Raw genomic sequence first — 21247 nt, 5'->3', positions numbered from 1 at the left:
TTTGTTCCCCCTCCATCCCCTCCCTTACCTCAAATGGCTACACAGTTGACACCGCACGTGACAAAGCCGAATGCCTCAACTCTGTGTTTGCCTCAAAATCTTGTGTCCCAAACCCATCTCTCTCTGTTCCCACCTTTCCCAGTCGAACCCAACTGCTCCTGGACTCTGTGTCCTTCTCTCCTGACAAGGTGGAGAAGTTTTTATCAAACCTCGACTCTGATTCTGCAACTGGACCAGACGGCATCAGCCCACAGGTCCTAAAATCCTGCTCTGCTGCTCTATCTCACCCTCTCTCTGTTCGTTTCACCCTCTCTTTTGCTCAAGGTCATCTGCCAGCATCTTGGAAATCAGCAAATATTACCGCTTTACACAAAAAGGTGCAAAAACAGATCCTTGCAACTACAGACCAATCAGCCTGCTTCCAATTATCAGCAAGGTCATGGAATCCATCATTGCTTCGGATATCAAATCCTTCCTCTTCTCCAATGACTTGATCTCTGATCATCAATTTGGATTCAGACCAGGTCATTCCACTCTGGACATGTTGCTTCTGCTGTCTCAACAATGGATGGAGGTCCTCAATGCCAAACGGGAAATCAGAGCTGTCTCACTTGACATATCACGTGCCTTCGATACGGTCTGGCACCCAGCTCTGCTCACCAAACTCTCCTCCTATGGTATCCATGGAAATCTCCACTCATGGCTTGCGGACTTCCTCTCTGGTCGTAGGCAACGTGTGGCCCTGAATGGATTTCACTCATCTCCCCTTCCTGTTCTGGCTGGAGTTCCCCAAGGTAGTGTTCTGGGCTCTGTGCTATTTCTGGTCTTCATCAATGATCTCTCCGACTCTCTGGAAAATCCTCTCTATCTCTTTGCTGATGACTCCACTATCTGCCGCTCCATTCCTCATCCCTCAGATCGGCAGTCTGCAGCCTCCTCACTCTCTGCAGACCTTGACAAAATCACAGACTGGTCAAACAAGTGGAACATGTATTTTAATCCTGACAAATCTCACACTCTTACAATGTCTCTCCGAAAGGACCAACTGGAAAACCCTCCCATCTACTTTCTCAACAATCCTCTCCAAGAAGTTCTGTCGCTCAAGCTTTTGGGTCTCACTATGTGCCATGATCTTTCTTGGGAAAACCACATATCCAAGCTGGCCTCCAAAGCATGTCGCCGACTGGGCATCCTCCGTCGTGCGAAGTCCTTCCTTGGCACACCTGAGCTCCTCACCATATAAAAGGCTTTCATCCACAGCTCAATGGAATACTGTTCCCCCCTCTGGGCTGGTGCTCCTGCCTCACACCTAGCTCGGCTTCACGCTGTCTGTTGAGGCCAAAGCTTTCAGAATCATTGGAATCTCCTGCGATGAAATTAACTCTGAGGGCCTTTCACTCACTCACCGCAGGCAGGTTGGTGGTCTTTCTGTCTTCTACCGACTCCTCTCCGGCCTTGCTCCCCCAGCTCTCTCTGTGCTCTGTCCCCCCAATATTCCTTCAGGTCGCACAAGATCTGCCTGCAACCCTCTTATGGTTAAACTGCCAAAATCTAGGCTCTCTGCTCACCTTCACTCTTTCATTCCCCTTTTCTCCCGCCTCTGGACCAAACTCCCCCACTCCCTTCAATCCCACTCCTCCCTCCAGGTCTTTAAAACAGCTGTTCACCACCATCTCTTATCTTCCCCCATCCAAAACCTTGATATTTTCTACCCCCGCTAATTCACCCCAGAGCCCTTGCAGTGTTCATATGTTTTATACCTCTCCCACCAACCCCCAAGCCCTCCCCCTCCCACATTTCTCCCGATGTCCCTGCTCTCAAATGTTGTGTGTGTGTGTCCTTCCCCCTCTCTCCCCATCTTGTCTGCCGCTCCCCTTGTTGAAAAATTCCGTAATTTTTTTTTTCAAATTTTTTCAAATTTCGTAATTTCAAATTTTTCGGGTGACACCGTCACAATTTCGGTCTTCGAGGCCGGCCGATAGGCAAAGTGTGACCGGAAGGGACGAGGTTCTCCTGACCACGTGGCCCTCGATCTGGGAAGCGAGAGGCGTTCCATTAGTGGACGCGCCCCTCACGCCCGACTTTTGGGCGGCCCCGGCAGGCCGTTTGTTTTGACGTTCCGTGACAGGCCCCGCACCCCCACCTCCGGGCCGACCGGAAGCTTGTGCTGAGTACATCATACCTGAACAACTCAGTGAGGCAGAACACAGCAGTGCACACCAGGGTGACCCCTTCAGTGCATAAACCAATTAACCTGTCCACTGCAGGGCATATAGAAATGAAGTTATTTTCTGCATATAATAATAATATAAGTTCAGTTCTATATAACAATTTCTGTTATCACCACTACCACTACAACTACCACTACTACAAGCTTTGTCTGGAATTTTGTGGACTAACAGACAAACAGACATACAGACAAGCTGGGATCAAAACATTACCTCCTTCCACCATTGAGTGTAGAGGTAAACATCATGGAAATTATATCATGCCCTAGATTTAATTCATGCTTACCCGTGTATTTGCTTCACTGGTTCACAAGGTCTTTTGCATACATGTAATTCAGACTCTCGTCTTCATTGCTGACCACACAATGTTCGCAACATATTAATGTACATTTGTGCCAAATTTGGTGCTTGTATCACAAAATGCACAATTCTTTTGAATATTTGGGCTAAGCCGCCCCACTATATCGGCCGGCCTCGAAGACCGAAATTGTGACGGTGTCACCCGAAAAATTTGAAATTACGAAATTTGAAAAAAATTGAAAAAAAAAATTACGGAATTTCAAGTGGCCCAATATCTGAAAATGTTCGCAACATATTAATGTACATTTGTGCCAAATTTGGTGCTTGTTTCACAAAATGCACAATTCTTTTGAATATTTGGGCTAAGCCGCCCCACTATAAATAGATCCCTACTTATGGTACGGGGGGGGGGGGGGTGGCGGGGGGGGCGGTTCTTCTTCTTCATCGGGACATACGAAGCATGGTAATCTATACACTTCTACCTGGACAAATGTATTTCATTGCCATCCCCCACAAACGTAACAATATATACATTACATGACCAAAAGTATGCGTACACCCCTTCTAATTAGTGGATTCGGCTGTTTCAGCCACACCCATTGCTGACATGTATATATAATCAAGCACACAGCCATGCAATCTCCATGAACAAAAACATTGGCAGCAGAATGGGCCGAACTGAAGAGCTCAGTGACTTTCAACGTGGCACCGATATGGGATGCCACATTTCCAACAAGTCCGTTCATCAAATTTTTGCCCTGCTAGAGCTGCCCCGGTCAACTGCAAGTGCTGTTATTATGAAGTGGAAACGTCTAGGAGCAACAACAGCTCAGCCACGAAGTGGTAGGCCACACAAGCTCACAGAACGGGACCACCAAGTGCTGAAGAGCATAGCGCATAAAAATCGTCTGTCCTCGGTTGCAACACTCACTACCGAGTTCCAAACTGCCTCTGTAAACAACGTCATCACAACAACTGTTAGTTGGAAGCTTCATGAAATGGGTTTCCATGGCCGAGCAGTAGCACACAAGCCTACGATCACCATGCACAATGCCAAGCGTCGGCTTTGGTGGTGTAAAGCTCGCCACTATTGGACTCTGGAACAGTGGAAACGCATTCTCTGGAGTGATGAATCACGCTTCATCATCCGGCAGTCCGACGGACAAATCTGGGTTTGGCGGATGCCAGGTGAACACTACCTGCCTGAATGCATAGTACCAACTGTAAAGTTTGGTGGAGGAGGAATAATGGTCTGGGGCTGTTTTTCATGGTTCGGGCTCGGCCTATTAGTTCCACTGAAGGGAAATCTTAATGCTACAGCATACAATGACATTCTAGACAATTGTGTGCTTCCAACTTTGTGGCAACAGTTTGGGGAAGGCCCTTTCCTGTTTCATCATGACAGTGCCCTCGTGCACAAAGCGAGGTCCATACAGAAATGGTTTGTTGAGATCAGTGTGGAAGAACTTGACTGGCCTGCACAGAGCCCTGACCTCAACCCCATTGAACACCTTTGGGATGAATTGGAACGCCGACTGCGAGCCAGGCCTAATCGCCCAACATCAGTGTCCAAACTCACTAATGCTCTTGTGGCTGAATGGAAGCAAATCCCCGCAGCAATTTTCCAACCCCTAGTGGAAAGCCTTCCCAGAAGAGTGGAGGCTGTTACAGGAGCAAAGGGGGAACCAGCTCCATGTTAATGCCCATGATTTTGGAATGAGATGTTAGATTCAGTGCAATGTTCCAGTGTCCGCATACTTTTGGTCATGTAGTGTATATATACAGTGCGTATCAAAAAAAAGGTAATCCGAATTCAAGGGGTTAAAATGCAAAGGTTATTTATTTTGACAATTTACATGTGGTTTACTAATTAAGAGGAGATCCTCAGCTTTCCATTGATACCTTCCATGCATCATTGCTGTCACACATGACCGAGTACATGTTCATTTAAAATGACAAGTATAAATCGCATTTTTACAAGTTTGGCTAATCGATGCAAGTCAGGATAATTGGTGCAAAATGAACGTCAGATGTGAACTTTTCTCAGGAATGATTGGCCTTTATGCACCCACACCTTCAACATGTCCACCTCCCCTTTCAACACAGAGCTCACAGCGGCGGAGCATGCCCTGAACTGCTCGTCTCACCATAGCCGGGTCATTGCGCAAAGCATCCACTTCATGTCGAATACTGCCCTGCAATTCGTCAAGATCACAGGGAGGAGTTACGAACACCTTGTTCTTTAAATGTCCCCAAAGGAAATAATCACATGGTGTGAGGTCAGGTAATCTTGGCGGCCATTCCACTGCATGGTTGAGGGCGATGACTCGGTCTCCAAAGAGATCCCTCAATCGATCTCGGACAGCGATAAGACGATGTGCTGGGGCGCCGTCTTGGGCCCACCAGAGATATCTGAAGACACCATGAACCTGTCGCTCAAAGTTCTCCTCCAGCTGCGGTAAAACTTCATCATTGATCATCTGCAGATACCTGTTACCATTGACATTCCTTTGAAAGAAAAATGGTCCGATCACCTGACCACTTCCACAAAGTCCCAACCAAACAGTCCACTTTTGTCGATTCATGTTGGTGTCAAAATTAAATTCCGGGGGTTGTCCTGTCGGTGCATATTCAAGAACATTATGGGTATTGACCTTGCCGTCCATGGCGAAAGCAGCTTCGTCGCCGATAACAAGATACCGCAGGAAATTGACATCTGCTTAGCAACGTGCTATCAACCATCCGGCAAGCATCAGCCTCCTGGCAAAATCCCCTGGTGTATGTTGATGCCGGATGTGAATCCGATATGGATGTTGGTGGAGGTCCAGTCTTGTCTTGTAATTCGGTTGAATGTTGCCGAAGGCAATCCCATCCCATTTTGTCTTGCGCTGGTATCCCTAGGATGCTCCAAAACTTGCTGCCTTACTGCTGCAATGTTCATTTCCGATCGCCCAGTGCACCTCCTACCAGAATTCCCTTGTTGCGGTTGAGGCTAGTGCCATGCTCTTGGTATTTTCTAACATTCGCCCAGATGGTTTTGGCTGCTGGAGGCTCCCGTTCTGGGAAACGTTCCCTGAACGCATCACAAGTTCGCTGCAAACTTACAGTTTGGTGAAAGGTTGTTACCATGAAGGTCCGCTGTTCAGTCGTAAGTTGAACCATCTTTTCAATGACTCAGACTGTCTCTGAACCCATACACTGCAGGCCCATCTTAAATACCCATCTTAAACAAGGGATGATGCAACCAATGATTACCAGACCAGCTTAACAATTTTACATAATCAACTTGGCAGTCGACAAGTAATGCGTCCATTTCAAACTGTCTTGCACAGATTAGCCAAACTTGTAAAAATGCGATTTATACTTGTCATTTTCAATGAACATGTACTCGGTCATGTATGACAGCAATGATGCATGAAAGGCATCAATGGAAAGCTGAGGATCTCCTCATAATTGGTAAACCACATGTAAATTGTCAAAATAAATAACGTTTGCATATTAACCCCTTGAATTCGGATTACCTTTTCTTTGATACGCACTGTGTATATATATATATATATATATATATATATATATATATATATATATATATATATATATATATATATATATATATATATATTATATATATATATATATATACTGAAACGCAAAAGAAACTTACCACCTTTGAAACCTTTAAATATCAACAATAACACTGCGTGTAGTAAATGTGTGAACTTATTTGTGGACAATAGTGTCCTCTCGCTGTCAGACAAAACGGTCACGGATGGTCACTTGAACCTTCAATGGTCACTTCATAGCACAGCTGTTGAACAGCCGTTTTGACTGTCAGTGATTAGCCAAGGGGTACGGGATGATTTTAATGATCTGCACGTGATGTCTTGATATTGGCTTTAAAAAGGCCAGTGCAAAATGGGCATTTTGACCCAAAAATTTGACCATTTTGACCAACTTCAAAAAGACCGAAAACACAAAAGAAACTTACCACCTTTGAAACCTTTAAATATCAACAATAACACTGCGTATAGTAAATGTGTGAACTTATTTGTGGACAATAGTGTCCTCACTGTCAGACAAAACGGTCACGGATAGTCACTTGAACCTTCAATGGTCACTTCATAGCACAGCTGTTGAACAGCCGTTTTGACTGTCAGTGATTAGCCAAGGGGTATGGGATGATTTTAATGAGCTGCACGTGATGTCTTGATATTGGCTTTAAAAAGGCCAGTGCAAAATGGGCATTTTGACCGAAAATTTTGACCATTTTGACCATTTTGACCAACTTCAAAAAGACCGAAAATGCAAAAGAAATTTACCACTTGTTTGAAATGTAATAAAATTGTAACAGTTCAAAATAAAACAAACCAACAATTGCTAATTGAAACATTGGCATTTTATTGATGACATGTCAAGTTTTTGACCAAGATACACCAATCTCATCAGTTTGTTCTACAGTACAGAACAGCACAGGGTGCAATGTCAGTCCCCTTTCAATAGCGTGTATGGCCACCATTGTTTTGGATACAGGCAGTGCATCGTCGGCGTATACTGCCTACCAGTCTTTGGATGGATTGCTGCTGGATTCTGTCCCACTCAGTCCTCAATGTCTGAAGCAGCTCTGCCCGTGTCCTGGCCCTGCCAACTACGCGTCTCCAAGCTCATCCCACAGGTGCTCTATGGGATTCAGGTCAGGGGAGAGCGCAGGCCACTGCATGGTGTTGATGTTCTCGCCTTGGAGAAATGCAGTGGTAAAGCGAGCAGCATGGGGACGAGCGTTGTCATGCTGAAAGGTTCTCAGTTCTGGGTGGTCTAGCAGGAATGGCAGCAGATGAGGTCGCAGGATGTTATCCACATACCGCTGGGCGTTAAGATTCCCATCCACAACCACCAGTGGCGTCCTGTACCGGCCTGATATGGCTGCCCACACCATCACACTTGGGCCACCCCACCTGTTGGCTTGACGCACGCAACAATCGGCATATCGCTCGCCAGTTCTTCTCCAGACACACTCACGGCTCACGCCCATCAGGACTGTCCACACAGAACCTTGACTCATCGCTGAAAGCGACCTCGTTCCACTGCGCCAAGGTCCACCGTTGATGCTGCTTGGCACCATCTCTGACGGTTGCGGCGATGGGCAACCATCATCACGGGGGCCTCTGTATGGTCTTCTGGCAGTCAGACCATAGTCATGCAGTCGTCTTCGTGCAGTATCATTGGAGATCCGTGGGTTTGCACGCCCCGAGTTTCTGCCGCAGTGCGGGATGCTGGACGGAATCGATCCCGCAGGTGACTTCAGACCATCTGCCTGTCCTGCCTTGCAGTGGTGACTCTTGGCCTCCCTGATCGAGGTCTGTCATCTGCAGAGTTGTGGAGGGGTGTCTCTGTCAAACCAGGGCCGATATCGTCTGGTGTGAACAGCCAAGGCGACGTGCCACCTCACGGTAGCTCAGTCCACCTTGCAGCATGCCCAGGGCACGCTGCCGTTGATCCCTTGACAATCGTGGCATGTTGATTGAAATGCCCATTTTGCACTGGCCTTTTTAAAGCCAATATCAAGACATCACGTGCAGCTCATTAAAATCATCCCGTACCCCTTGGCTAATCACTGACAGTCAAAACGGCTGTTCAACAGCTGTGCTATGAAGTGACCATTGAAGGTTCAAGTGACCATCCGTGACCGTTTTGTCTGACAGTGAGGACACTATTGTCCACAAATAAGTTCACACATTTACTATACGCAGTGTTATTGTTGATATTTAAAGGTTTCAAAGGTGGTAAGTTTCTTTTGTGTTTTCGGTCTTTTTGAAGTTGGTCAAAATGGTCAAATTTTTGGGTCAAAATGCCCATTTTGCACTGGCCTTTTTAAAGCCAATATCAAGACATCACGTGCAGCTCATTAAAATCATCCCGTACCTCTTGGCTAATCACTGACAGTCAAAACGGCTGTTCAACAGCTGTGCTATGAAGTGACCATTGAAGGTTCAAGTGACAATCCGTGACCGTTTTGTCTGACAGTGAGGACACTATTGTCCACAAATAAGTTCACACATTTACTACACGCAGTGTTATTGTTGATATTTAAAGGTTTCAAAGGTGGTAAGTTTCTTTTGCGTTTCAGTATATATATATATATATATATATATATATATATATATATATATATATATATATATATATATACATATATACATATATACATATATATATATATATATATATATATAATATATATATATATATATATATATATATACATATATATATACATATATATATATACATATACTGTATATATATATATATATATATATATATATATATATATAATATATATATATATATATATATATATATATATATATATATATATATATATATATATATATATATATATATACATATGTAGTGTAGCCTACACAGTGTACACGACCAGAGCCCAGAGGCTTGGTAGATCGTGCCCTCTCAATGGTTCGAACACGACCCCGGCCTGATTATACAAACATTAAAAGTTTGTACGTCATGGCTACGTCACCACGTACTGCGTTGGTTACCTGACAGGAGTAATGCCTTGTCAGTGGACTCACTCCTATTGAGAGGTGTGGTCCAATTCAATTGTATGACCATGCATTGTGGCCCTTCGGGGTCAGGATGCATGTGTTTGAATGACCATGTGCTTCAGCCTTGGGGTTGAGGTTCATGTGTAATGTTATTGGGACAGCCTTGATAATGATAGACGGTGTGCCTTGGCCATGGGGTCAAGGTGCACGTCCAAGGCTGTTCAAATGTTTGATTTTTTACCTTTTTTCATCGTAAAAAGGCAGGCCTTCGAGCGGGCCCTAAAAGTTCAATGCACAGCATGGAGACAGTACAAACAATCATAGCGCAGGCTTCCATGGGTCTCGTGGCCTCCTGCATGGGAGTTCCTTGTTATAAACTCGAATTATATATGATACGATAAAATAATAAGTTTGTAGTTATGCCGAACAGTGTGAGTAGAAAGGGAGGGGAGGGAGGTGGTGAGGACTCGGAAAATCCCTGGGAATAAACGACCTTTTGAAGGGAATTCCCACCACATAAGTTACATCGTCACAAAGCTATTTATATGGAAAAACCTCCCTCACACCCCCTCACCTCCAGAAACACACCTTCAACCAATACTATGACACGAAGCAAAGCAGAGAGAAAAGCGAGCGACCATGACGTCACGACCGGTGACCACGTGAGGACCGTTTAAAGAGTAGTGACGTCACTTCTGGTCTCACGAAGCTTCACAAAAGATAGAGGACGGGAATCCGTGCGACATGGCCAAGACCTACGACTACCTCTTCAAGCTGCTGCTCATCGGGGACAGCGGCGTCGGCAAGACGTGCGTCCTGTTCAGGTTCTCCGAGGATGCGTTCAACACCACGTTCATCACCACCATCGGTGCGCTGGACCGTCCGGCCCGTGTGTGTGTATGATAATGATGCGGTCGTTACCCTTTGGGTTTTTACGGATCCCTTGAATAATCCGTCCGACTTGTGGTTATGATTATTATAATGTTCGTATGCAATCTGTGGCTGCTGGTTGCATCATTTTCTGGAAGCGCAGCAGTGCCCCTCGTTTCCAGTAGGATGGTGCTCATTTTGCCGACCTCGGAAGGATGACAGGCTGAGTCAACCCCCCTGGTGTTATTTCAACGGCTTGACAGGGGCTCCAACTGAAGACCCTAAGATCTCACGCCACCCACATTAACCTTTAAACCATCCCCAGGCTTGTGTTTATGATTATTGCCGTCATTACACTTTTGTGAATCCCAAGAGTAGGTCTTGTCCTCGAACATAAGTTATAGGTCAAATGGTGATGATCTGTTTATGAGAGGAGTGTGTGTGTGTTGTTTATGTATGTGTATGTATGTGTGTGTATGTGTGTGTATGTATGTGTATGTATGTGTGCGTGTATGTGTGTGTGAATGTGTGTGTGCGTGTGTGTGTGTGTGTGTGTATGTATGAATATGTGTGTGTGTGTGTGTGTGTGTATGAATATGTGTGTGTGTATGAATATGTGTGTGTGTGTGTGTGTGTGTGTGTGTGTGTGTGTGTGTGTGTGTGTGTATGAATATGTGTGTGTGTGTGAATGTGTGTGTGTATATGTGTGCGTGTGTGTGTGTGTATGTGCGTGTATATGTATGTGTGTATGTGAATATATATGTATATGTATGTGTGTGTATATGTATATGTATGTGTGTGTATATGTGCATGTATATGTATGTGTATATGAATATATATGTGTATGTATATGTATGTGCGTGTGTGTGTATATGTGCGTCCCGTCTGCATGCCAGAACTTATTTTTTTTACCCATTTGAGCTTTTGTCATAGATTTTTCAACAAACCTTTATAATATGAGTATACAGAGAAAACTAATTAATAAATGTGATTGGTTCCATTAAGTTTAGTTTGAGTACAAAGCGGACGCGGATGGGATTTGCATTTTGAGATCCTTTCTAGTGAAGCCTGCATTGTTTTAAGCATTTTTTTGTTGTACGTTGTCCACACAACTGTACCCTCTCATTAAAACATAACATAATGTTCCCTTCCAAGTAACTTCAAGACAGGAGAAGGCCAGTAGGTCCATCAAAGCCTCCGCTATAGTTGCCAACATATGGTTTGTCCGTGCTCTGCATTTTAAATGTCGAACGTCACCAAGGAAGCAGCACGTACCATTTTAAAAAGTCTTTTGTATGACTGGGCCAAGGTTCGAACCGTCGACCTCCCAAACTCAGAGCAGACGCTCCAACCATTGTTCCTTTGGTGGTTGATACCACGCCTCTAGGTTCCCATCGGCATGGGAGTGATACTACTGTGGACAAATCCTATTGGTTTGCCATCTTTCGAACTCGGTTTTATTTGTGTTGCAGGAATTGACTTCAAAATCAGGACCATAGAATTGGATGGGAAAAAAATAAAACTACAAATATGGTAAGCAGGGAGATTTGTATACGCAACATGAGGATGTCAATACAAACCTGCCCAAAGTTAACCTTTTTCTTTGAAACCCAATAAATTGTCTGAATGCTTGATGCATAGATTGTGTACAAATTGTAATAAGTTGTGTAATTCTGTCTGTGACATCTGTTAGGGACACTGCTGGGCAGGAGAGATTTCGAACCATCACCACGGCCTACTACCGGGGAGCTATGGTAGGTATAACTTCCTCTATCGATGTAACTAAACCACAAAAACAACTAGGAAGTTCATAGAACACCTTACCCCAAGCAGTCTTGGAAAAAGGACAGGGGAAGGGTCTTTTACCCTCTTCATTTGCGTTTGAGCACAATCTGTATTTCCACGAGCTGCCATTTTGTCTGAATCTCGACATTCCCCAATGCTGAGAGCCTGAGCGACACATTTGATTGGTGGATGGCGTACACTTTTGTCCAAGTACTGGTAAGCTGGAGGTTTTTGAAAGTGCTAGAAAGGTTATTTGTGTTTTACAGTGTACAAGTATATAATTCAATTGACTTAACATTAAAAGTTTTAAATGTCATAGAAAAAAATTTTTTTGTAAGTTCAACGCCGTTGATGCAGCGTCCTTTACATCATCTTATTTAGTTGAATGGATGTGTTTATGTAGTTTTATGTAGTATTTTATGTAGTTTTATGTACTACTGTTTATGTAGTTCCAAGATATAGTTATAGTTGTTGTCGTTATAGTTCCAAGGTATATAAATATTTAGTTCCAAGTTGAATTGTTTTTTCTTGCCTGTTGTTTGTGTCCTTTATGACGACCCTAAAAACAGTAAGCTTTCTGTTTGAAGTGATTTTCAATTTTACAAAAAGTATCTTTTACCTCTGCGCATGTGTGGTCCGGATGAGATTCCGTACCATTTGCCAAATTCAGAGCTAAAGTACTGCTAAACTGCAGGGTTATGTTCTACAGTGTTCCAAATATGACGATCAATTGAAATCAAGTTGTTCCTTGATCATAGACCGACATTTGTGGAAAGACGGAACCAATTGCTTAGCTTTGTGCGCAGGGTAATTAAAGGTCTGCATCACCATGATGTTGATGTACTCTGAATCACTACACTGCATCATTAGTAGGATCCATCTTTCACTCCAATGCGAAAGTGAGACACAGACCAGAGCAATCCTTCTGACCATTTGGCAGCAGAACCCAGCCTTTGGCTCTATACTGCTCTTCTTCCATCAGTGATGACAGGCTCAGCATTTCTGATTAATCACAGTTGTCCGGGCTGGCAGATAGCAAAAGAGAGGTGTGATGTGATGGGGGTGAGTTGCTTGAAGGATGAAGTGGGACAAATGAATGCGCTATAACCTTCATTATGTAACCCTTCGTCATCCTGTCAAGTTTGGTCGAGATTGGATAAGTAAGGACGGAATGTATTGGCGTCAAAAATTCATCAGACAGACGGACAGACACTAAATGGCGTATTTTAGTATGAAGAATACGTATTGGAACAGATGACTGACAGGTGTTTCTTGTTTGATTGATTGTTCACACATAAAAGAGTTGTGAATTGTCTAGTCTTGGTTTTAGCCTTTGCTTTTGCCTTCAAAGTCTGCATTTGGAGTCAGTAGGAATAAACCAACATGAAGACCAGAGAACTGTCTGTGAAAGAAAATCAAGCAATTTGGAAGCTGAAACAGAATATTTCAATTAGAACCATAGCACAAAAATTGGGCACAGCAAATGTAATAATTTGGAATATAAAAAAAAACAAAAAACACTAGTGTACTTAGCAATAAACAACGGCCAGGCCGGTGAAGGAAAACAACTACAGTTGATGACTACATAAAAAGTGCGTTTGTTCTACAATAGTAAAACATATGCATAGAAATACCAATAAATAAAAGCTGACCTTCTGTACTCTTGCTGCATATTCATCTTTTGATCTCAAAGCCAAATTTCTTGAATGAGTATATATAAATAATAACAAATTTGATTTGACTGTAACAACAAATTTGACATTTGAAAATAACAAATTCGACATCACAGCTGTGAAGAAAAACCCTAAAACAACTGTCGGTGACATCACCAACAACCTCCAGAGTGCAGCGGTGGAAGTGTCACAATTCTACTACTTGCTGAAGACTTCAACAGCAGAATTACAAAGGCTACACCGCAAGATGCAAACCTCTCATCAGCACCAAAAATAGAAAGGCCAGATTAGAGTTTTCCAAGAAGTACAGGGGTGAGTCAGTAGACCCTAAAACAACAAAGTTTTATGAACTTTGTGGAACAAAGTTTTATGAACAGATGAGACAAAGATAAACCTTTACCAAAGCAGTTATGCATGCAAGATATGCAACAAAATACTATTAAACTACTTTAATTTACTTCAAGTTAATCTGTTCCAATGCTTATGCTTGTCTAAAATGGCAGGACTGAACATAAAAAGTGCGTTTGTTCTACAATAGTAAAACATATGCATAGAAATACCAATAAATAAAAGCTGACCTTCTGTACTCTTGCTGCATATTCATCTTTTGATCTCAAAGCCAAATTTCTTGAATGAGTATATATAAATAATAACAAATTTGATTTGACTGTTCCAATAAACTGAGGAGGGCACCAATATGGAGGGCACTGTATGTTTTCCAGCATGGCTAATCCCACTTCTCTCTGTAATTACTTGATTCTTGCATGATGTACATGAAGGCCAAAATCTTGAGAGTGAGGACCTTCAGACCAGTGTCGCACATCATGTTCACTACCAGATTTAATATTGCAGCTATTCATATTACACTGACAGCATATATTCATTATTTTGTCAAGTCTACCTCCACACAAGGTGTGAACAAACTTCCTAATACGATAGAAAAACAATATTTTAGTTCATACAATAAAATTGCCTCAACAAGTTTCCCTCTCTCCCTCTCTAGGGAATAATGCTCGTCTATGACATCACCAATGAAAAGTCATTTGAAAATATTCAAAACTGGATCGGTAACATTGAACAGGTAAGAGTTTAGAAATACGTAACTATCCTTAATCCTCGTCTGCCAATTTATTTTCCATCATTGATCCTAATTTTCTATCATTATTCCTCGTCTGCAGCATGCCTCTTCGGATGTCGAGAAGATGATTTTGGGAAACAAGTGTGACATGAACAATAAGCGGCAGGTAACGAAGGAACGTGGAGAAAAGGTAAATCTTCTGCTGCTATGCTCAGCGAGAAAAGATTGCTTTGAACGTTTGTTACCTCCGCCACCGAAGGTGGATGGAAGTTATGTTTTCACCTCCGTCTGTTTGTTACTCGCAAAATCGAAGATTTTTCAAATGTATTGGTCGGTCGACTTTCTATTCTATCTGTTTGTCTGTTTTCAATCGCCTATGGGTCACAATTCCAAACCGATCGACATGAAGCTTCATCAGGTTGTAGAGGTAGTCATGACTGAGAAGCTTATTGATTTTGAGGTCAAAGGTCATCTTGGTCATATTTCTAAAATCTGAAAGTTGCACAAGATTTGCATATTGGTGGGCCACTGTATTAGGAAACCAACTTTTTTTTTTGAAGTCAAAAGGTCAAAGGTCAACTCAAGGTCAGACTTATAAAATTATCAATTTTCATCGGAAAAATCATCAATCTTCATCTGATTGACTTGAGAATTAAACAGCAATTGCACAGTGCCTCAGTGAATTGGGAAACCAACTGTTTTTTGAGGTCAAAAGGTCAAAGGTCAACTCCAGGTGAAACTTCTAAAATCATCAAATTTCATAATCATTTTTCGTCTGATTGACCTGTGCTTTGATTAAGATAGTCGAATTTTAATCTTAATGAAATGGACAATTTTATGTATCCATGGCAACTGTGGGGATGGGGGGGTGGATTTTGCAAGTATCATGCTTTGCATAACATCTTTCTTGTTTGTTTGTCTGTCTGTGAACAGGATATCTTAATAGGTTGTGGAAGGATTTGGACGAAACTTGGTGGATAGGTTGGGTGTGTGACAAGGACGAATCGATTTGATTTTGGTGAAGATCTGAATATGGATCCGCATCCTAGAATTTTTTTATTTAATTTTCAGGCGATTCTTTACCATTGAGTGATAGGGCCAAAAACGATTATGTAGTATGTTTCAAAAAGTTGTGGATGAGTTATTACAAAACATGGTGGACGAGTTGGTTAGGTGACAAGAACAAGCCAATTTGATTTTGGTTCTGGTCCGAATCCAGATCCGACCTATCAGTGGGATACAAAACGTAAACTGTTCAGTCTGGCAGAGATTTGCGCTCTACCAAGTGCTGTTCCAGTTGATGTTTTCAACATCAGCAACAAATGTTGATGCATTGAACGTGGAGATTGCTTTTTCATCGACACATTTGCAGCGCTTGGTCTTTGATTTCCAGATCAATGTTTTTAGAACAAAAAGAAAACCACTAATCCCCCAAACATGAAACAAGCATTCAGCGTGTCCCTTTGGATTGAGATATGGTGCCATATTATATCATAAATGTGCCATATCATAAATCCTTTTTATTTTGTACTAGGGCATGCCCGTACTATATATATATCTAAAATTATATCCCCCCCCTCTATTAACATGAAATGGTTTGGTCCAAAGCGAACGGCTTGCGAGTACGGTGACAATCCCCCCCCTCTATTTACATGAAATGGTTTGGTCCAAAGCGAACGGCTTGCGAGTACGGTGACAATCCCCCCCCTCTATTTACATGAAATGGTTTGGTCCAAAGCGAACGGCTTGCGGAGTTTGGTAAAGAAATCGCCATAGCGTGCACAAACGCGCAGGAAAGCGAAAGAATCGCAAATTAGTTTTAAAACATAGTTTAACGCCAACATAGTTTGCCAACGTGAAATAAATGAATACGCTCTCAAATGTGCCGTCCGAGGCAGAGTCTGTTCGGCACGTTCGGCACACGTGATAGCTCGCTGCTCTCTGATTGGTTGAATCGTTTTTTGGACATAGCTCGGTAACTACTTGTCCGATTAATATGAAACCTTGAAAAGGCACATCCTCGGGTCCCCAGCAATATACCTGGCAAGTTTAAAGTATATCGGACCCGTGGTTGTCGAGAAACAGCGGTCACAGACAAACAAACACACAGAGATTACTGGAATTATAGATAGACTAGGGCATGCCCGTACGTGGGTGCAATGCCCGTACGTGGGTACGTGGGTACGTGGGTGCGAGTACGGTGACAATCCCCCCCCCTCTATTTACATGAAATGGTTTGGTCCATGAAATGTTTTGGTCCATTCGCAACGCCAAAGCGAACGGCGAACGCTTTACATGAAATGGTTTGGTTCATGAAATGTTTTGGTCCATTCGCAACGCCAAAGCGAACGGCGAACGGCTTGCGAGTACAGTGACAATCCCCCCCCCTCTATTTACATGAAATGGTTTTAATTAGTTTTAAAACATAGTTTAACGCCAACATAGCGGCAACATAGTTTGCCAACGTGAAATAAATGAATACGCTCTCAAATGTGCCGTCCGAGGCAGAGTGTGTTCGCCACGTTCGGCACACGCGATAGCTCGCTGCTCTCTGATTGGTTGAATCGTTTTTTGGACATAGCTCGGTAAGTAATTGTCCGATTAATATGAAACCTTGAAAAGGCACATCCTCGGGTCCCCAGCAATATACCTGGCAAGTTTAAAGTACATCGGACCCGTGGTTGTCGAGAAACAGCGGTCACAGACAAACAAACAAACAAACAAACAAACACACATACAGAGATTACTGGAATTATAGATAGACTAGGGCATGCCCGTACTATATATATAGGACGTGCCCGTAAGTGCGTGATGTTACCGTACAATGAATGTATCGTCCCGACGCCGCAGCTCGGATGGCGCTGCAGTTAATCGGGCCCCCAAATTCCTCATCGACGATAACTAAACAATATATTATATGAATCGCACCGTACATACCTCCTTCTAGATCTTGTTCTTGTCTTGATATACTCACTCAGGCTCACTCTATCACGACTGAGTCCTCCCAGCTCCTCCAAATGGCGCCCGCTAGCCGCTACGTAAGTCCGGAAGTGACGTCCTCATTTGACTGTCCGGAAGGTCGCAAATCGCAGTTACGATGAATCGCAAATTAGTTTTAATTAGTTTTAAAACATAGTTTAACGGCAACATAGTTTGCCGACGGGAAATAAATGAATACGCTCTCAAATGTGCCATCCGAGGCAGAGTCTGTTCGCCACGTTCGGCACACGTGATAGCTCGCTGCTCTCTGATTGGTTGAATCGTTTTTTGGACATAGCTCGGTAACTACTTCTGCGATTAATTTAAAACCTTGAAAAGGCACATCCTCGGGTCCCCAGCAATATACCTGGCAAGTTTCAAGTATATCGGACCGGTAGTTGTCGAGAAACAACGGTCACAGACAAACATACAAACAAACATACACACAGAGATTAGTGGAATTATAGATAGACTAGGGCATGCCCGTACTATATATAAGCTAGGACGTGCCCGTACGTGGGTGCCCGTTCCTTGCCAAAAAAAAAAAAAAAAAAAAATTTGTGTAGGGGTGTGTGTGTGTAAACATCCTAGGGCGTGCCCGTACGTGGGTGCAAAAAAACATGCGTGCAAACAACAACAAAAAAAAACTTTGAAACCACGTGGCAGTAACGACCACAGAACCCCCCCCTCTATTTACATGAATGGTTTGGTCCAATCGCAACGACCACAGAACCCCCCCCTCTATTTACATGAAATGGTTTGGTCCAAAGCGAACGGCTTGCGGTGTTTGGTAAAGAAATCGCCATAGCTCGGTAACTACTTGTCCGATTAATTTCAAACCTTGAAAAGGCACATCCTCGGGTCCCCAGCAATATACCTGGCAAGTTTCAAGTATATCGGACCGGTAGTTGTCGAGAAACAGCGGTCACAGACAAACATACACACATACACACAGAGATTAATGGAATTATAGATAGACTAGGGCATGCCCGTACTATATATAAGCTAGGACGTGCCCGTACGTGGGTGCCCGTTCCTTGCCAAAAAAAAAAAAAAAAAAAATTTTGTGTAGGGGTGTGTGTGTGTAAACATCCTAGGGCGTGCCCGTACGTGGGTGCAAAAAAACATGCGTGCAAACAACAACAAAAAAAAAACTTTGAAACCACGTGGCAGTAACGACCACAGAACCCCCCCCCCCCTCTATTTACATGAATGGTTTGGTCCATTCGCAACGACCACAGAACCCCCCCCCTCTATTTACATGAAATGGTTTGGTCCAAAGCGAACGGCTTGCAGTGTTTGGTAAAGAAATCGCCATAGCTCGGTAACTACTTGTCCGATTAATTTCAAACCTTGAAAAGGCACATCCTCGGGTCCCCAGCAATATACCTGGCAAGTTTCAAGTATATCGGACCGGTAGTTGTCGAGAAACAGCGGTCACAGACAAACATACACACATACACACATACAAACACACAGAGATTACTGGAATTATAGATAGATGAAGTACAACAACTAATGTCGGCAGGCAGAACGTCAAATTTAACGTCTATCTGAGAGATGGCACACAGTGATGAATCGCCCTGCCTGTGAAACACCGGAATGATAGTTGATAGCTCGGCCGGGATTCAACCCCAGGCTAGACAGCTTAGAGGCGAGTGTGTAAACCTATAGTCAGGTTCACTATGTTAACAAATAGAATTTCGTTCAAAATTTTGGTAGATTAGCAAAACGATACATTTTTGGAATATTCAGAGCATGAGGAATCCAAAAATTAATGTTTACATTTGTGTAGACACCTTTGCGAAAATGACACTCAGGACAGTGATGAAGATAGTCAGGTTCACTATGTTAACAAATATAATTTCTTTCAAAATTTTGGGATTAGCAAACCTGTACATTTTTGGAATCTTCAGAGCATGGAGAATCTGAAAATCAATGTTGGCATTTGCACAGACACCTGCATGGCCGCCATTTTGGATTTTGAAAATGGCCGCCATAAAATACATATTTTGCGCGATCTCGGCTTCTCGTCAACCTAGAGACTTAATTAAATATGCTAATCCTATGTTTTTTGGGTCAAGGAATCCAATAAAGGCCTCAAAATAGTGCTCAGGATTATAGAAAAGCAACAAACAAAGGTAATTGAAAACCATTGTCTTTATATTTGTGATATAACTGTATTACATAATACATGATATTGCAAGTCCTTTGAAGTTATAGGTTGTTATAGGTAGTATCAGATTGAACTACAAGTCCTATACACAGGATCTACGAGGTCTATACCGTTCAGGAATATGCTTTTACAGATCTTCATCACTGTCCTGAGTGTCATTTTCGCAAAGGTGTCTACACAAATGTAAACATTAATTTTTGGATTCCTCATGCTCTGAATATTCCAAAAATGTATAGTTTTGCTAATCTACCAAAATTTTGAACGAAAAAACATAGTGAACCTGACTACTACAGGCCATCGTGCCAGCCTCACTGTAAATTAGATTGCTTTATGTGAAGCAGCCATTGTCATCATAATGGTTGTTGTTGGTGCCTTTATGCTTGTAATTATTGTAATTTGCAGCTTGCAATCGAATATGGTGTGAAATTCGTGGAGACCAGTGCAAAGTCCAGTGTGAATGTTGAAGAGGTAAGAGCCGTTTGCGTTTTTGTTTGAACTGGACAAGAGTAGAAGAAATGTTTATTTCGTTTCGGTAAAGCGATTTCATAATGGTGGAACAGAGCCTTGTTTGCAGGCATTCTTCGCATTGGCTCGAGACATCAAGACAAAGATGGACAGGAAGCTGGTATGTACAAGCACACAGAGCCAAAATTCCTGAAATTACTGCTGTTACAATGCAGAGACTCGGCGACGAACAAACTGCGTATTTTTGTCCGCAATGTGTTGCAGGAAGGGAGCTTTGTTCCAGAGAACAATGCGGTTCGTATAACCACGACACCACCTGGCAAGAAGAGCAGTTTCTTTCGGTGCTCTTTGCTGTAATGAGGAGAGACATTCTGGGCCCAAGGGAATTTGTTTGATTATTCCATATGATGTGGGAATTCATTCGGTTATCCACTAATCCATGCTGGAAGTGCAGCCAGGTTTCAGTCGGGTCACCACAAAACACCAGGCACGACTGCTCATTGTACAAACCGATTTGATTGCTTTGTCGTGGCTTGGAGGTCCTTCCATTCAGGTTTAAGAGGGTCGAGGTTAGCGGACACTTGTTCTTCCTCAAACTCCCATAGTTGTGCAGATGATTGTAGCGTCGATGTAATGCAGTGGTGTGTGATGCAGCAAGCTAATCCTACTGAAATGGCTTCACGTGATTATGCCATTTGTTCAACTGTAATTTTGCATATCAAAGTACTTGCACAGTATAGCATTTGATACAAGGTATTTGTTTTAAGGACAGCAAGCGGGTGAGGAAAGCAAAACCTGTATTTATAGCTAGTCCATCCATCTGTATATCACACTTCATTCCAAAGGATTCCGGCTGTCTAGGCATGTAGGCATACCCATAATATATATATATATATATATAGATATATATATATATATATATATATATATATATATATATATATATATATATATACAGTATATATATATATATATATATATATATATATATATATATATACATATATATATATACATATATATACATATATATATATACATATATATATATACATATATATATATACATATATATATACATATATATATATACATATATATATATACATATATATATATATATATATATA

General features: G+C 42.4%; 2 protein-coding genes across 4 annotated transcripts in view; one reads left to right on the top strand and one right to left on the bottom strand.

Annotated features, from left to right (window-relative positions):
* The window catches only part of LACTB (lactamase beta), a 34788-nt gene extending 24847 nt beyond the window's left edge, over positions 1–9941 (bottom strand). Inside the window, exon 1 of one of the 3 annotated variants that reach the window (XM_068104666.2) lies at positions 9857–9941. The gene's annotated coding sequence lies outside the window, so the exon portion shown is untranslated. Of the gene's footprint in view, positions 1–9665; positions 9774–9856 lie in introns of those variants that run through there. The other 2 variants (XM_068104667.2, XM_068104665.2) reach the window with 2 other exon arrangements.
* Positions 9826–21039, top strand: LOC137418569 (ras-related protein Rab-8B). The gene is made up of 8 exons (XM_068104668.2): positions 9826–9959; positions 11434–11494; positions 11655–11715; positions 14423–14500; positions 14598–14687; positions 20055–20120; positions 20227–20277; positions 20382–21039. Exons 1-8 carry the CDS (start codon positions 9836–9838, stop codon positions 20472–20474), a joined length of 624 nt encoding a protein of 207 aa, XP_067960769.1. The 5' UTR covers positions 9826–9835; the 3' UTR covers positions 20475–21039.
* Positions 21040–21247: the final 208 nt, after the last annotated feature.

This window comes from Myxine glutinosa, chromosome 2 (genome assembly GCF_964187855.1).
Source record: "Myxine glutinosa chromosome 2, kmMyxGlut1.1, whole genome shotgun sequence".
NCBI lineage: Eukaryota > Metazoa > Chordata > Myxini > Myxiniformes > Myxinidae > Myxine > Myxine glutinosa.
Note: the sequence above shows the minus strand (reverse complement) of the source record. Positions and strands in the feature narration are given on the sequence as shown.

What these genes read in the sequence shown, in the direction of transcription:
- LOC137418569 (XM_068104668.2), top strand. Translation starts at nt 9,836, where the DNA reads ATGGCCAAGACCTACGACTACCTCTTCAAGCTGCTGCTCATCGGGGAC. An exon ending in CACGTTCATCACCACCATCG is followed by an intron (nt 9,960 to 11,433) that starts GTGCGCTGGACC and finishes TTTGTGTTGCAG; the next exon opens with GAATTGACTTCAAAATCAGG. An exon ending in CAAAGATGGACAGGAAGCTG is followed by an intron (nt 20,278 to 20,381) that starts GTATGTACAAGC and finishes AATGTGTTGCAG; the next exon opens with GAAGGGAGCTTTGTTCCAGA.